The 17,855-nt window shown below is 33.6% G+C and overlaps 1 protein-coding gene across 4 annotated transcripts in view; it reads left to right on the top strand.

Moving 5' to 3' along the window:
- LOC132751415 (zinc finger CCCH domain-containing protein 18-like) overlaps positions 1-17,855 on the top strand; it is a 34,275-nt gene that overhangs the window by 14,684 nt on the left and 1,736 nt on the right. For 3 of the 4 annotated variants that reach the window (XM_060741577.1, XM_060741584.1, XM_060741569.1), the window contains exons 7-21: positions 2,330-2,415; positions 3,066-3,152; positions 3,661-3,833; positions 4,241-4,433; positions 5,068-5,141; positions 5,422-5,589; positions 6,008-6,091; positions 7,864-7,953; positions 8,545-8,643; positions 12,237-12,551; positions 13,151-13,183; positions 14,967-15,023; positions 16,140-16,369; positions 16,800-16,969; positions 17,501-17,621. In XM_060741577.1, coding sequence (XP_060597560.1) covers positions 2,330-2,415; positions 3,066-3,152; positions 3,661-3,833; positions 4,241-4,433; positions 5,068-5,141; positions 5,422-5,589; positions 6,008-6,091; positions 7,864-7,953; positions 8,545-8,643; positions 12,237-12,551; positions 13,151-13,183; positions 14,967-15,023; positions 16,140-16,369; positions 16,800-16,969; positions 17,501-17,621 — 1,980 coding nt within the window. The remainder of the gene's footprint in view (positions 1-2,329; positions 2,416-3,065; positions 3,153-3,660; positions 3,834-4,240; positions 4,434-5,067; positions 5,142-5,421; positions 5,590-6,007; positions 6,092-7,863; positions 7,954-8,544; positions 8,644-12,236; positions 12,552-13,150; positions 13,184-14,966; positions 15,024-16,139; positions 16,370-16,799; positions 16,970-17,500; positions 17,622-17,855) is intronic. The other variant, XM_060741590.1, reaches the window with a different exon arrangement.

A 17,855-nucleotide genomic window follows, 5' to 3' on the forward strand; every position in this document is an offset into this window, starting at 1 on the left:
CATAAGGCATTGTCTGGTAGACCCTTACCAATTTTGTTCAAATTATAGCCCTGGGGTCAAAATTGGCCTGGCCCTTGGGTCATTGATTTTCACTATATGTACATATAGTAAGAACTTAAAATGCCTTCTTGTAAAGACACAAAAGGCCTAGATATTTTGCATAAGGCATTGTCTGGTAGACCTCTATCAAGATTGTTCAAATAATAGCCCTGGGGTCAAAATCGGTCCCGCCCCAGGGGTCATTGGTTTTCTTTATATGTATATAGTATAAAAACTTACAGTAAAAACGTAAAAAAAATTCTAGCAATTGACAAATGCTAGAGGTTATATATTTTGCATGAAACATTGTGAAGTGAACTTCTAGCAAGATTGTTGAAATTATAGCCCTGGGGTCAAAATTGCCCCCGCCCGGGGGGTCATTGATTTTCAATACATACCTATAGTAAAATATAAAAAAAACTTATTGTCTGAAGGTACAAGGCTTAGAGCTTTAATATTTGTTAAATGATATCATCTATAGGTACTCTACCAAAGTTGTTCAAATTTTGCCTTTAGTGTCAAAACTAGTCCTGCCCTGAGAGCTATAGGTTTTCCTTATATGTATATATATAGTAAAAACTTAAAAAATCATCTTCTATAAATTAACAAAGGCTAGAGTTAAGATATTTTGCATGAAACATTATGTAATGAACCTCTGACAAGATTGTACAAATTATAGCCCTGGGGTCAAAATTGGCCCCACCCCTAGGGGTCATTGATTTTTACTATGTACATATAGTAAAAATTAAAAATTTTCTTGTCTGAAGGTACAAGGCCTAGAGCTTTGATATTTGGTATATAATATCTTCTATGGGTCCTCTTCTAAAGTTGTTTTAATTATGCCCCTAGTGTTAAAATTGCCCTGCCCCAGAGGCGATAGTTTTCCTTATATGTATAAAGCAAAAACTTGAAAAATCTTCTTCTCTGAATTGATAAAGGCTAGAGGTTAAATATTTGGCATATGATTTTGCGAAGTGAACCTTTACCAAGATTGTTCAAATTATAGCCCTGTGGTCAAAATTGTCCCCGCCCCGGGGGTCATTGATTTTCATTATGTACATATAGTAAAAAAATAAAAAATATTTTTGTCTGAAGGTTCAAGGCATTGATGCTTTGATGTTTGCTATATTATATCATCAAAAGGTCCTCTACCAAAGTTGTTCAAATTTTTCCCAAGGTGTCAAAATTGGCCCTGCCCAGGGGCAGTGATTCTCATTATGTACACGTAGTAAAAACAGAAAATAAAACAAATGTTTTCTGAATGGGAGAAAGCTACAGCTTAGATATTTGACTTGAAATGTTGTTTCGTGGACCTGTATCAAGATTGTTTTGAATTAAACTCTTGGGTCAAAAATGTTGCCTTGCCCAAGGGGACAGTGACCTACTTTCTTGTCTTTTGATGTGCAGCAATGAAATTTTGACCATGTGTACAGTTTTTGTTGTAAAATTGAACTTTGATATCAGGTGACCTAGATTTTGATGATGTGACCTACTTTCTTGTCCTTTGGTGTACAGCTATGAAATTTGAACCATGTGCACAGATTAAGATGTTAAGTGAACTTTGATTTCATCTGACCTAGATTTTGACAAAGTGTCTTACTGTGTTGTCCTTTGATGAAGTCATGAAATTTAGGCTGTGTGAAATATGACCTTCACCACCAAATTCACTAGACTTGAGTGCATTGATATATTCATACTCTGATCTATTATTGAGTTTACAATAGATTTAACCACTAATTTGATAATAAGAATAAGATAGGTCAGGGATCTTTGCATTATGACAATCTTCAAAATTGTCTAGAAACAAAACAATCTGTTCCTACACTACTATTTAGTGTTGTATTAATGCGGTGGCATAGCATTTTTCTCAAATGCAATCTTGTTTTTTGCTTAGTCTAATATCAATTTTTGGTGGGTGATGACAAAATAACAAAGTTTACTGCTGTAACTTTTCAGAGATTTACTTTCCTGAGTTAATAGGGATTGTATAAATTACTTTAAAAGTGATTGACTTAACAGTGATTGTGCACAGTTTTCTGAAAGTTGATATTATACATTTAATTTTTTTTTTTGTGACCTGAGATAAAAGTAAATTTACATATATATTTTGTAAATATCATAAATTGCAACAACTGCTATGAAAATGAAAGGGTCAGTTAACTTCCCTCGGAAATTTAAATGTTGGAGGAGGTTTTCTTGGTTTTCTCAAAGCTTTTAACATGGTGAAAAGTGAAGCTTTTGGACAATATATTTGTTTAGGCACTGTATGCAATTTTTCTGTGTTGATTAGGTAACTACCAGTTGATAGAAAGACCAGGATTTAACAACAAACCACCACCACCATTTGAGGAGAAATGGGAGGAAGAAGAACCAGAAGTTAGTATACAAAAATTGAGCCACGTCATGACAAAACCAACATAATGCGTTTGCGACCAGCATGGATCCAGACCAGCCTGGGCATCCGCGCAGTCTGATCAGGATCCATGCTGTTTGCTTACAAACCCTATTACAAGTAGAGAAACTGATAGCAAACAGCATGGATCCTGATCAGACTGCGCGGATGCGCAGGCTGGTCTGGATCAATGCTGGTCGCAAACGCATTATGTTGGTTTTGTCGTGACGCGGCTCAAATAGTTTATGTTAGGTGTTTCTTTTACAAATCTATTTGATGTGTCAATTTGAAACTTCCTAGATGGTTAGATCTCATTGACAGGAAGTGCAGTGCCTAAAAACCATAACTATTTTAAATAATTTTGGAGTGATTGCCTTTTATAAAAAAATGTTTTGGATTAAGCATATTTGGTGTTTTTACTAAAAAAAATGTAAATTTACTTTTGTTATGAAAGTTTTTGTCACAATTTAAAAAAAAAACTTTCTAAAAAAAATTTCATGAAATTAAAAACTGGTCATTCAAAAAAAAAAATTCTTTATCTCAAATCAAAGTGTTTTGTAATTTCTTTTGTTACCTGTCAGCATAAAAATCTGAAGCAATCATATATAATTAATTATCAATAATTTATTTATAGAGATCACCAACACCAGAGCCCCCACCCCCTCCACCAGAACCCAAGGAGGAGACAGCCTGGGAGAGGGGACTAAGACAGGCCAAGGAAGTATGTATAGTTATTATAAGTTATAAGTATCATTTTGCTAGATTTAGTAGACCCTGAAAATGATAGATAGAAAGTTAGATGGTTCACAAAATAGGTTTTATCAGTCATTGCTCCTTTCATTTGTCATACATGAATGTCTGATTTTATCAAGTTTCATTTTTTAGCATTTCATTTTGATTGAAATACAGTCAAACCTGAAGTATAGACCACCGTAAAGTGGGACATATAGAAAAAGTCATAATAGAGGTCAATAGAAACATTGGAGGTCAAAGGTTTAGTTCCAAGTTTGACCTTTTGTATTACAAAAGTACCTGTTTGGAGAGACCATTTCTAAACAAGAACTTTCTTTATTCCTTAAGACTGGTCTCTGTGGACATGTGTGACTACTTTTGTAAAATAAATTGCATATTTTAAAAACCTAATCTGTCTTTTTTTTACTGTACTTTAATGAAAGTCTTAGAAAAATGTTTTTTCAAACTTTAAACATTTTGTATATTTTCCTGTATAGTTAAGAAAGAAGGCATTAGAGAGGAGAGAAATGGAGACAAACTTTGAGCACAAGAAGATGAACCTTTCTATAGAGGATAATCCGGAATATGACAAGGAGAATGTAGACGAAGTGCTGGAAAAATCACCAAAAAAATCTCCAGTTAAAAAGACACCATATTATGACAAATATGAGTATGTATAGATTGCATGGATTTTTTTTATGATGTTCAAAGAAACATTAATTTTTTCTTCGAATTTTCATCATGAGATCAAATTTCAAAAGAATAGTGGGTGGGTCACCCAGGATCTTCCTCCACCTTTCAAGCTTTGAAGTAACTGCTTGACTTTAACAGTGTCAGAATGATTTGACTGTTAACCTTCTGAAACAGAAAGTTTAAGTGATTTCCCTTTGCTATTGTTATAGAGTCAATATATCTTGCACATTTATGCAATCTGACTACGCTCTATACTGTTGCCTTGCTTTGTATATCGAAATGACTGTTCCAAATTCAAAGAAGGGCAAATATGTTCAAAAATTCAGGAGGTTGAAAGTTAAAATCCAAGTGAAAATAAAATCATGGTAATCAATTATCTTACAGACCATTGAGTGACGATGAATATTATGACCAAACACCAATGAGGTTACAACAGAAACAGATGGAGCAAAGCTGGATGTCTGGTCAGTACGAGAATTTTGAGGTTCACTGGACCCAGGACCAGTACGGTCCACCACAGGGAGCATACCCGCAACAGATGCCACGGTATCCATACCAACCTGATCAACAAATGAGGGTATGTAAATTTTATACAAGCAAAATGGTTTTAAGTTCCTGTAAGGAAAGTTCAATATAGAGGTTGTTGACTTCAAACCCTCACTACAGTACAGTGGGTTTGAATCCCATAAGGGAATCTTTTCATGTGTGGAAGCTATCCAGCTAGCTTGGGAGACATAGGTGGTCATTTGTGCCTGAAAAAATTCATTGAGGGGAACCTGTTTTCTTTATACAAGCAAAATTGTATAAGTTCCTTAAAAAAACCATCAATATTGATTCACAGCGGAATAAATAATAATGAAAAATGGGATTTATTTTGCATAATTCCTATTTCTGTTTTGTTTCTTGGTCATGCAATAACAACTAAGTACATGTAGTATTGTTGGTATTTGTAAAAAAAAAGAGATCTACCGTATTAGCATATTTCTAAGGTATAAAATTGGGTAAGATAATTTCGTAAAACATGTCATATGCATGAGTAAGTCTTTTCAAATCATATTTGGATGAATAACACAATTTCTGTTAAGTTAAATGCATTTGATAATTGATATTAAATAATTAATGTAATATTGCCAACATATTAAAAAGATATTTGAACAACATTTTGTGGATAGAGTATGTTATGAAGTTAACTGTGTATTTGTATATTTCAGAACCGAGATAGAATGCCATTAAGACCGTCACCACGGCGATACAGCATGTCACCACCACCAAACCATCATCAGAGGTAATTGATAACTTTTGATAATGTCCGAATAAATAAATCTGATTTTACATCACTTCTTAATGCTACGTTTTCTATAGACATTGATCAGAAGTAAATTAAAATTTCTTTTAGTTTTATAAATTTGTACTTGTCTTGGGGCATAAAAATAATCATAATACCATCATAATTATATAAAATGAAATTGGGTATTATCATATTTCTTAATTTGGAATTGGGTATAATGCAAATAATATATTGCCAGGTCTTGAGTCTGTAACTTATTTCCCTTTTATATTTATAGACAAATGAGGCCGCCGCCACAGCGAGAACCACAGGAAATGATGCGACGAGATAAGATGAGGGAACAGCGTATGACTCCCCCACCACAGAAACAGAGGCCACCTGGTGGTCCAGGCCGTCCAAGAGCAGATGACTGGAATGATCCATGGACACGAGCAAATGCTGCAAAGTAACATATATTTATAATTATATTTGTGTTGAATGAATAAGATTAAATGTATCACAGAGAAGTGTGGGGTAGAGGGAATTTTGATAGTTACTTATTAATTAATTACATTGCAAATGAAAAATTTGTGTGCAATATATTCCATATCCCAAGAAACAAGGCCTACAAATTTTTACTTGTTTAGAAAAATACAGTGAATGATATGAAATATAATATACTGGTTAATTTTCCAAAGTCTCAAATAAATGTTTAACATCATGATAACATCTGCAACTTTTGTTATTTGAAATATGAACAGATTATAAAACAATGTGAAATTACGATCCCCTCCCCTTGTTTGAATAATGAAAGTGAAAAAATTGAATTGTGTTAGTAATTGTATGCATTATGAAATAAGAATTATTGACCTTTCATTTTCTAGGGGTAAATCTCCGAAGAAGAGAAGTAGGTCACGAGGTCGTCGGCGTTCAAGACGTTCCCATAGTTACTCCTCATATTCCTCAAGGTAAAGTTTTACAGTGTCTTGGCTCCCCCCCCCCCACATATATAGACATGACCTTGACCGTATATCTATACCTATATATAGGGCCTCTGATGCCAAGTGGTTGTGTGGCTGCCTTCATCACGGCTGTGGGTTGAAATCTTGTTAAGAACTTTTGTTTCTTTCATATGAGGACCCTACCCTGTATAATCCAGGTAATTTACTGAAGGTTAATTGTTCTACTCAGGTGCATTTTCATGCTTGAATAATGCTCAGACGGGCACCTGATGTCTTTTTCCACAAGTAAAGCTGGAAAGGTGCCATATCACCTTCCATAGTGTCATTCTGATAGTATACCAAACTATCTTAACAAATTATATCATGGTTTGAAAATATTATATATCTACATCGTACATGTTGCAATCACACTTGATTATAATGTTTATTTTTTAGCTCGACTATTCGATAAGAATAAGTAGAGCTATTGCAGTCACCCGAGCGTCGGCGTCCGCGTCGGCGTCCGCGTAACCACTTATGTTAAAGTTTTTGTAATAGTTCAAATATTTTCAAAGTCCATTGACATATGGCTTTGAAACTTTGCACACTTGTTCACCATCATGACCCCAACCTGTAGACAGGAGGAGGTAACTCTATCAAGCATTTTGACAGAATTATGCCCCTTTTTCGACTTAGAATTTACGTTAAAGTTTTTGTAATAGTTCAAATATTTTCAAAGACCATTGACATATGGCTTTGAAACTTTGCACACTTGTTCACCATCATGACCCCAACCTGTAGACAGGAGGAGGTAACTCTATCAAGCATTTTGACAGAATTATGCCCCTTTTTCGACTTAGAATTTACGTTAAAGTTTTTGTAATAGTTCAAATATTTTCAAAGTCCATCGACATATGGCTTTGAAACTTTGCACACTTGTTCACCATCATGACCCCAACCTGTAGACAGGAGGAGGTAACTCTATCAAGCATTTTGACAGAATTATGCCCCTTTTTCGACTTAGAATTTACGTTAAAGTTTTTGTAATAGTTCAAATATTTTCAAAGTCATTTACATATGGCTTTGAAACTTTGCACACTTGTTCAACATCATGACCCCAATCTGTAAACAGTAGGAGGTAACTCTATCAAGCATTTTGACAGAATTATGCCCCTTTTTCGACTAAGAATTTACGTTAAAGTTTTTGTAATAGTTCAAATATTTTCAAAGTCCATTGACATATGGCTTTGAAACTTTGCACACTTGTTCACCATCATGACCCCAACCTGTAAACAGGAGGAGGTAACTGTATCAAGCATTTTTTTTACTATCAAGCACTAAGAATAGTCGAGCATTGCTGTCCTACCGACAGCTCTTGTTTGTCAAGGACTTTACATGATCTTAGTTTTGTATGGTAGTATTGTATAAATTTATTGTCAAGAAATAAAATGTTATAAATAATAATTCTAAAGAAAATTACTTTACATTGATGAATTTTGATTCATTTAGGTCTTTTAGAAAACAGGTGAAAAGTTTATGTAAAAAAAAATAATTATGTGAAAGAAATTTTTGTTGAAGTTATACTGTGTATAATGTGTTATATATGTCAATTTTATGGTATTGATGTAAAAAAGTAGGTCAAGATACTTGGAAGCCAGACCTAAGGTGAGATTAGATTTTGCATCTTCTAAATTGAGCCTTACACTTTAAGGGGAAAAAAAGTTTGTATGAAATAACAGTAATAATATCATTAACTTCATTCTGGTGCCATAATATTATGTACATGTTTGTTTTTCCAGTTCTTATTCAGGGTCATCAAGGTCAAGGTCACGATCATCATCATATTCCTCGATATCGAGTCGTTCCAGTAGTAGATCTTCTATCAGCAGGTATTTTGCTTTACTTTTTATCTTTCAATTACTTTTTCAACATGGTCTTTTAGGCCTTTTGATGGTTGGGGTGTATTTCGAATGGAAAATTGTTTCATTATTTTATTTGTCCTGTGCAGTGACAGTATAATGTTACATGACCTTGTATCCTTTAACTCCAGCCACTGTGTCATTAGCCGGATATTGAATTGAAGCAGTAATGCAATGTTGGTTATTGTGCTGGCAGCTACAGTAAAACATGATTGTCAATTTTACCCTTAAATTTCTTAACTTGCCCAACTTCATTTTTGGAACTGTCCATATCAATTATGACGATATTCAGATGAAAAATGGAAGATGGGCAGCCACTAGTATAGAGACTGGTCAGACTGCATGGACATCCAGTGATCAGCCTTTGTCATCACTTGTTTATTAGGGTAACAGTTAAGCACTGTAGCAAAGTAGACATCGTTGTCAGTTTATTTAAATATGGACAAGGGTGACAGAAAAATCATCTATCCTGTTTTGGCGCCATATGACCTAAACTGTGTTGGTGCACCGTAAAACAAAACAAACTGGCAGGAAAATCAAAATACCTTTGATATATTGTAGATCGCGGTCACCTGGTCCTAGGCGTGGTGGAATGAGGCGACCTCCTGTCCCTGGAGGGAATCAGCCAGTACGAAGACCCTCGGCTCAAGGGAAACCAAAGTAAGATATTAAATTTCTTTTGTTTTATATGTAAGCAATTGTGTATTATTCTTTAGAGGTTACATTTTGGAGAGTCATGGTTTCCTTATTTGGGCAAATTATTAGATTAATAGTAAATATTTGGTCTGTTAAGTATAATTCCAATTAGGTTTCAACTTGACTGTGAGGTAGCTAGACAGATTGTTCAATTCTTGGTTTTGTTTTTATCAGAGATAATTAAATTTATAGATATGATAATGTGACAAGTATAATTAAGTAATGATATCGGTCTCGTCTGTGTTTATCAACTTCTTTCACCAGTTTTGAGGAGTGGTTATTTTTTGCATCAAAACAACAAAACCAGTGTTAAATAGCCGATAAACAGGGCTCAGACCATAATTATTTGATTTAAATAATATAAAATAAGAGAGATCACTTACGATATTTTTTCAAGCGGAGATAAGTTCTGCTGCAAAGGAATAATAGAAAATATATTTAAAGACATTTTCTACAGTTTTATGAAAATTTAATCCTTTCATAGAATTTTCTTAATTTTTTGCATGATAAGTAAGATTTAATGGCGAATTCAAAAATAAAAAGAAAAACATATGTTGACGTGTTGGATTTCTTGTAAAATGGCAGTTTCCATGGTAACCATATATCTAAAAACTGTTAATATAGCCAAAGTGTGTTATAACAAATAGAAAATGTATAAGATAGCTTAATACACACAACAAGCAATGTTTTATGCAAAGATAACCTTATCCAATGATTCTGTATGAAACAAACTATAATCTAAACATATTTCTTAAAAAAAACGAGTTTTCCGTGATCCTTAACTGAACAAAAAATGAGAAAAATAAACATGAATTCTGCGAATAATTAAAGATATTGAAAAATTTGTTTCACAGGATTTTCAAATTTTGTTGTATTTTGTGTAAAATTTAATGACAAATTCAAAAATTAAAAGAAAAATATATGTTGGCGTGTTAGATTTTTTGAAAAATCAGGGCTTTTTCACTAGTTTTGGGGAAGGCGCCCTAGCCCTTTTTGTGGGGAAAAAATGCGCGATTTCCACACATTTCGGGGGAATATCATAATTTATTTGCATATCTTCCTCCAATCACATTTAAGGTTTACTGTAGTACTAAGCTTTCTGTCCAACAGGAGTAAAAAACATTTTTTACAGATCAATTTATTGACCCTTTATATTAACTCATATTTCCTATTTATAGTATTTTATGTTGGTCATGTGAGGGTTCTTGGTTTGATTCAGAGGGTACATTATTATCAGTTTACACTGTATTACTGGCACTGATGTGCTAGGCTCGCTATTTCCGACAGTTGGGCATGTTGTGCTACTCGGACACAAGGTCATCAATTCATCCAATTTTTAATAAACAATTACAAACGTCACTCAATCGTATTTTCTTCTTGTTCTGTGACATTGTTTACATTAGTGACATCGTATCGGTCGCCATATTGTCGTAACAAATCACATGTGCACTAAAAAATAAGGCAGCAGGGATTTCCCATGCTGTTTTTAGAAAGTTGCAAACTCAGACTGAGGCTCTGAGTTAACATCAATTGTATTAAATCAAGGTATCCCTCTATTGGGTTATTGAATTATTAGCATTCATTGGACAAAACAATTATCTATTTTAAAACAAGAAAGTTTCTTTACAAGTTTTATTCTTAAGTTAAAGGGGAAATATTTGCCAGAAGGGGAAATTTAGACTGTTTTTTGGGGAAAAAAGGTAGTAATTTGGCTTGGGGAAGTAGCCTGATACAGGCTACAGCAAAGAAGGGGAAAAAGGCCCTGAAAATGGTAGTTTCCATGGTAACCGTAAATCTCAAAACTGTCAAAATAGCCAAACTGTGTTATAAAAATGTACAAAACAGCTTATTACACACACAATAAATATATTTTCAAACAAAACTTGCTTTATCTAAGGGTTCTGTATAAAACAAACGATAATCTGAAATTCTGTAAAAAATGAGTTTTTCATGCTTTTTATAAACTGAACAAAAAATGAGAAAAATAAACATGAATTTTGTAAATAATTCAAGCTATCAAGAAATTTCTTTCATAGAATTTTCTACATTTTTAATAAGTCAAGTAAAATTGTATGGTGGATTCAAAAATAGAAATAAAAATGTATGTTGACATGTTAGTTTTTTTGTGTAAACGGGCTGTTTCCATGGTTACAGCATATGCCAACTGTCAAAATTACCAAGCTTTCGTAAGAAATATCAGTGTTATACTAAATGCATTGTCATATATACAACAAAAACAAGTTGTATTATAAATTTCTATTTCTTTTGATGTTTTATTAAGTAATGATACTAAATATGTTTTTAGAACAGGTTATAAATTAAGGCCATATTATTTCTTCGACGGACTAACATACCCGAACAGTAAGCAAATAATCAGAAATTTACAAAGAAAATAATGAAAATCGATATTATTTTGTTTTTTATTCAACGTTTATTTAATATATCATTTTAAACGTCTTTGTCCACTTGTCTGCCAGTAATCAAGTGGCAACGCACTTTCGTCATTATACCACAAGTGGGTGGGGTAACGCGCGCAGAATCATCATCAATGCTGTCATACTAATGCTAGGAGAAATCCTTTATCTGATGTTGTCTAAACGTTCTCTTATTCTTTTGAATCGATTTCCTCCTGAACATTTAGAAATATCTATTTTGTATTATTTACTGATTATTTGCTTGTGGCCGAAATTTAACAGTTATCCGAGTACTATTAAACTTGACCTTCTTTTTGAAGAGTAATTATTGGTGATTATCTTTCTTGGATGGGCATAACGATGCGCACAAAAAACTACCGAAAATGTCTTTAACTAATCTTTCAAGAATTATTTTATCAATTTTTCAACAATTTTAAAGTGACTAGTCAGACTGAATTGTATTGTGTTTACATCGATGCTGGATTTATCATCCTGCAAACCCTACACATGTCAGTTCGAAATGATGTCATTCTGGCACCTATATGAATGAGTTGCTTACTTAGGATAATTTTATTACACAGCTCACAATTAGCGCAGATTCTTTTTTATATAAATTTTATCTACTGATATGGATAAAACCTGTGGCGTTAGTGTTTATGAGATGTTATTTTAGCAATATTAAAGAAAACATAATAGAACAGAAAATATCAAAAAAAATAATGTGTTATTATTGTTGCCTTAAAAAAACCTTGCTAATTAATTTCATCTGAGGGAGAAAAAACAAACAAAAAAACTGCCACATATACATAGTCCCTTACCAGTGTTTTTTGGCAGTTAAAACACTGTTCCTGTTTCATAACTATTTGCAAATTGTTCATGGTTAGAATAGATTTCTAGTGGAGTTCTTATTTTTTCAATGATTGAAGATATTTTATATGTACAAACCTTTTCCTTTACTACAGAATTGTTAATATTTACATATGTTCAATTTTGTCTGCTTCATAATTTACATAGAAAATCAGTGGAGAATTACTGGTGATGACAAATGTAAATCTGTATTCAGGCATATTTGAGGTAGTTTTTAAAACTACTTTTGTATAAATATATAATTTGTCTAAAAGGAATCATATTATGATTTTGCAGCGAACCACCACCAAGAAGTTCAGTCACGGTTCACGGACGTGGAGGTAGACCTGGTCATGGTGATAGACCTGGTGATAGACCAGGTGATAGACCTGGTGATAGGCGTCCTGGTGGAGCTCCGAGACCTGGCGGTCTTCCAAGTTCTCCATCTAAAGGAGCACGTGGAGGCCCTCCAATGCAGGGAAGACATCCTCCTAGTCGGCAGCTGTCTGGGAAACAGCCCCCTAGCAGGTCATTAGGTCAACAGATTGCTGATGTTGGTAGAGGAAAGAGACCCCCACAAAAATCAGCTCCTCCCCCATCCCAACCCCAAAGGTAGGTAAAAAAAACAAACTTCAAAATGTATTTTACATTCTTGCATTGGCAATATGTGCCTTTGTTGTGTTGAATTGCAGTCAGATCTATCTCATGCTTTTATTCTATTTCATTGCATGAATGCTTTTCTGTGTGTAATTTATGGCAAATTTTGAATATATGTACATCATAGGGAGTACCCAAAATCTGATGGAATTGGAACTAGTTTTACTACGGGTAATAAGGAATCTCAAAAATATTAGAACTATATTGATAAAAAGTGTATCAAAAGTTTTATGTTATATTCATTGCATAAATTTCTGAATGGTTGACTTAATTTATCATCGTTCCAAAATACATTGTACTTCGTCCCCAAATATGCCTTCTTGACCCACAGGTTTGAAAATGTTTTTGGTATATTTTTCTGAGAGGGTAAAAATTTCTAGAAAAAGATGTATTATGAATTTAGACACCAAAGAAATTGGCATCTGGAACTCATCCTGGTAAGTTTTTTAACAAGGGAGAAATGCCTGATAATAAATTGTGCACTGTTGTGTTTTTGTGTGTATACCATGTAATAATGGATGCTTGATGCTTTCCCTTGCTTTATGTGTTTTCAGAAAATTCCAGATGGCAGTTAAAACTAGAGACAGGTAAATTATTCATACACTTAGTTGTTACATAGCAGTTTATGCTAATAGACTTAACAAAAACTCACTTGTAGACATAGTAGTTTATGGACCACTGATATACAAGTTAGAGTACCTGGCATAGTGCATGTTTTTTCTGTCTGTGACAAGCTGTTTATGGAAGATTTGTGTGGAGATGTTGTCAGTTAATTGTGGAGATGTTGTCAGTTAATTGTGGAGATGTTGTCAGTTAACTGTGGAGATGTTGTCAGTTAATTGTGGAGATGTCAGTTAATTGTGGAGATGTTGTCAGTTAATTGTGGAGATGTTGTCAGTTAATTGTGGAGATGTTGTCAGTTAATTGTGGAAAAAAATGATTAGTACTGGTGCATAATCTAGGAATACCAGTATGTAGACAGCTAAACACAAGTTAGGTAACTGCCAAACTTAAGTTAGGTGACTGCCAAACACTAGTTAGATGAATGCCAAACTTAAATTAGGTAACTGCCAAACTCTAGTTAGATAAATGCCAAACTCTAGTTAGGTAACGGCCAAACTTAAGTTAGGTGTTTGCTAAACTTTTGTTAGATAACTGCCAAACTCTAGTTAGGTAACTGCCAAACTTAAGTTAGGTATGTGCCAAACTCTAGTTAGGTAACTGCCAAACTTGTGTTAGGTATCTGCTAAACTCTAGTATGACAACTACCAAACTCTAGTTAAGTTATTGCAAAACACTAGTTAGGTATCTACCAAAGTTTAGTAAGATAAATTTCAAAAATTAGTTTAGTAATTGCCAAGCACTAGTAAGGTATCTACCAAACTTAGGTTAGGTAACTGCCAAACTGCCAGCTGGTATTTTACTGAAATATTTCAACTACAAAACAATCAGATTTTTTTTCAGAAAAAAAAACTTGAAAACGGATAAGAAATAATATGAAAAAGAAAACTTTTGCTAGCCAAGTGAAGGGCATCAGAACTTATGCACATCTTTTCTTCTAAGGAATATATTTTGGCATGCATGAACAATGTTTGTTAAATTTATTTTCTTGTAGCCTATTGTTTTTGTCACCAAGTGATTTTTAATGCCCTTGAATGTAGTATTTAATCACAGTTCAAGACTTTTCATATTCAAGTATGAATAAGTAAACACATTTTTTTAAAAGGCAATGTATACTTAATACTGTTGATTTGAATTCTGTACTTGCATCCACATAAATTTATATTAAGATTAGATTTCTTAGGCATTCTTAAAGATTTCAGATTATTTGTTTAATAATTGTGTAAAGTACATTTTCTAGAAATTCTGTTTCTCATAGTACAGCACATGTATATAATGGCATATTCATATATATTAACAAAATCATTGCTAAACCTTCTAAAAATAATGTTTGAATATTATTTTTAGAAAGTATTATATTTTATTCAGTTTTCATATATTCATGTGCTTTAAATAACAGAGACAATTTTTGCGAAATGTTTTCCAACCCATATCATTATATGAAGTTTTGGAATTTTTATGTCCCCACTTAGAGTGATGGTGAATGTGGATTTGTCCTCCCACCGTAGACTAACATAACAGTGAAATGTTGGGGCATCAGTGTCTTATAGACACATTTTTCTGTAACAGTGTTTCATTTAGCCTGTCTAAGCTGTCATCATTCCTGTTTCGGTGCCATATGACCTATACTGTGTTGGTGCGCTGTAAAACCAAACAAACAAATTTGACACCCTTGGATCATTATAGAATTGAATACAGTGATATCAGTATTGGTAAGACTATTTGCAAGTTTATTTTCATTGATTTCAGGCCTTTACCTCAGTCAGCGCTGACAAAAGATAAAGGGAAACCTTCATCAGGCCCAGGGTAAGTTGATTCTAGCAATTTACTGTTTTTTGGTGATGTTTATGCTAAGTTAACCCATTACTTCATGAGCATTTTGTGAAAAATGGCTGTTTTCATTGAAAAGTCTCCCGTTACAAGTTCAAATTGCTATAATACTAAAAAAACTGCTTCAACACTAATCAAACTTGGCACAAATGTTGACTGGACCATTGCACTTGCAACAACATGCTCAGGCTTAAATTTTCTGTTACCATGGCAACGAGGGGACATCTCAAAATTGCCAAAAATCACTATTTTGCGTTGATTTTTTCCATCAAAATTGATTTCAAAGTGCTGCACTTTCTCAATGGATTGAGATAGAGTCAAATGCTTTTCAGCGTTGGTTACACGTTACCTTATGATCAATCTGGGGTCATTTACAGCCTCTCACAAGTCCAAAATTTTTCTTGGCGATGAGGGGGACTTCGCCCCCCTTCAAACCCCCCAAACAGAAGGGGGCACATCCCCCTTCTGGCAACCCCCTGGTGTATCTTTTGGTTGGGGGGCCGTGCCGAAAAAGAGGTCACTTTTTTTAACAACATTTCTCAAACAAAAACAAGTGTTGGGGGCCTAAATAAGGCATGTTTTCATCATTTGAGACAACAAAAAGGGGGGGGGTGAAAAAGGCGTTAAAAGGCGTGTATATGAAGTAATGGGTTAAAAGATTGTGAATGCTAAATTTCATTCATTTGTTCTTTCCTGTTATGTTTAAAGCAGCTGAAAAAAAGGTGAAAAATATAAATTGCTTTTCAAATACTGCCTTAAATACCATCAATAAAAAGAAAGAAAATGCAGAAAAAGAAGTTCTAGAAAATGCATAAAAAGAAGAACCGAAGATGTTCATAGTTTATGAAAGATGTACTATTAGTTATACAATTTGCTGACTGAATAAATGGGAGAATATAGCCTGAATGAACATATATGACCAAAGTGGCTGATATAATTTTCAAGAATTTTATATTAAAAAAAAATCATTATTATAATCCTTGGTATTGCAGGGAGAAGACAAAATTTTACTTTGCTTTTAAAAGCATAAAATAAAAGTTAATTTGTTTTGCTTGTGACATCATTATTTTGAAATATATTGCCTGTTTTCAGAGCACGTAAACGTAAGACAAGTAGTTCAAGTAGTAGAAGTAGGTCAAGAAGTCGGTCATCCTCTTCGTCATCAAGATCAAGTTACAGTAGTCGCTCTAGTTACAGTCGCAGCCGTAGTCGCAGCTCATCGACAAGCTCTAGTGGCAGCGCGGACTCTGACCATCTGTATCGCAACATCGGTGCTAGTCGTGGTAATCAGAAACCAGCCCCACCTGGTAGGCCAAATCCTGGTGAGTAAATTTGCTATATTTGTTTGATAGTTTATTGAATTTAAATTTGAAGAGCATAATGCACCCTGTGTTCATTTCTTAATTCAAACAATGAAAATGGATTTCAATTAGACTTCTTAAATGTAATTTGTATAATTGGGTATATCTTATGGAAAATTTATTTCGATAATTTTATAGTCATTCCCATAAATGTTTTTGTTCTTGGTTGCCTGAATATGTTCTGTAGTTTTTCTTTTTGTCTCATATTTCACAAATTGATTGTCATTTAGAGATTCTGTTTCTCCTTTAGATATTTTCTTGTTTATTTCTTACAAATCACTGGCTGGAATTCAGTATAACTGGCCACAGTATGAACTTACTAAAATACACATACATTTGAATGCTTTTTGAAATGAAATTTAAAATAAAAAAGAACATTTTTATTTAACAGGTGCAGTTAAACAAGGACGAGGACCTCCAGGGGGCAGGCCAGGTCAAGGTCGTCCAAGTTTGAAACCCGGAGAGACTAGTAGGCCATCATCACTAGCTCAAGCCAAGGTTGTGAAAGATCCACTCAAAATGACTGGACTAAAGTCTAACATCAAACTTACACTTATAAAGGTATAAATGTCTGTTTAATCCTAACTCTGCTCAAGTTGTATAATAAACATTTAATTTAATGAAGAAGAGTTCATGCATAGTTTGGAGGTTTTCAGTATCAAAATATAAGAAGTAAGCATGTAACTGTACAGAGTTTGTTCAGACTGCAAGGGTGTGCATACTTGCCTGACTTGAACGTGCCATACTGGTGACATTTGCCACTAATAATCTCAATGGTAATAGATATTCTCAAAGGTGAAATGTTGCAAGACTAATCCCAGTTTTGTCTCGGCTTAACATAAGTTAGAGGTTTTCAGCCTTTCGGGGGTCATTTGGACAAATGCATTACTTTCCTTAACAGGGTTTTATAAACAGAAATTAAAAGATTTTTAACCAGTATTTATTTTATAATTTGTTTAATACTACATTAAACAAAAAAAAAGAAATTTACTAAATTTTCTCCATGTAAGATGGTAACTAAGGTATTTATCCTCAATTTCTCAAACATTTTCACATTCATAAATATGATTCTGTTTTCTTTCATTTTGATAGCCAAGTGAGAAGCCCCCACCAGGGTCTATACCCGAGCCTGTCAGCAGAAAGAGGCCAGCAGAAGCAGAGGGAGATGCTCCACCACAGAAGAGGCCGGCTGCTCCCAACCCTCCCAAGATGGGTAAGAAATATATTGTGTTCTCAATGTCAGAATTGAAAATATTTCAAACAAAATTGCAGGAGAAAACAAAAGTTTGTACATTACTCTGTTTAGTTTAAAAATATAAATATGTAACTAATGTCATTATGATAATAATTAGAGATTGGTGATAATTTTGAATGCAATAATGGTAATTATGAAAATATAGAATAAGTTATTCAACTAAGTAATAATATTGATTTGTTACAATTTAAA

The sequence above is a fragment of the Ruditapes philippinarum genome, unplaced genomic scaffold (genome assembly GCF_026571515.1).
Source record: "Ruditapes philippinarum isolate M1 unplaced genomic scaffold, ASM2657151v2 ctg247_1_1_1_1, whole genome shotgun sequence".
Classification (NCBI taxonomy): Eukaryota; Metazoa; Mollusca; class Bivalvia; order Venerida; family Veneridae; genus Ruditapes; species Ruditapes philippinarum.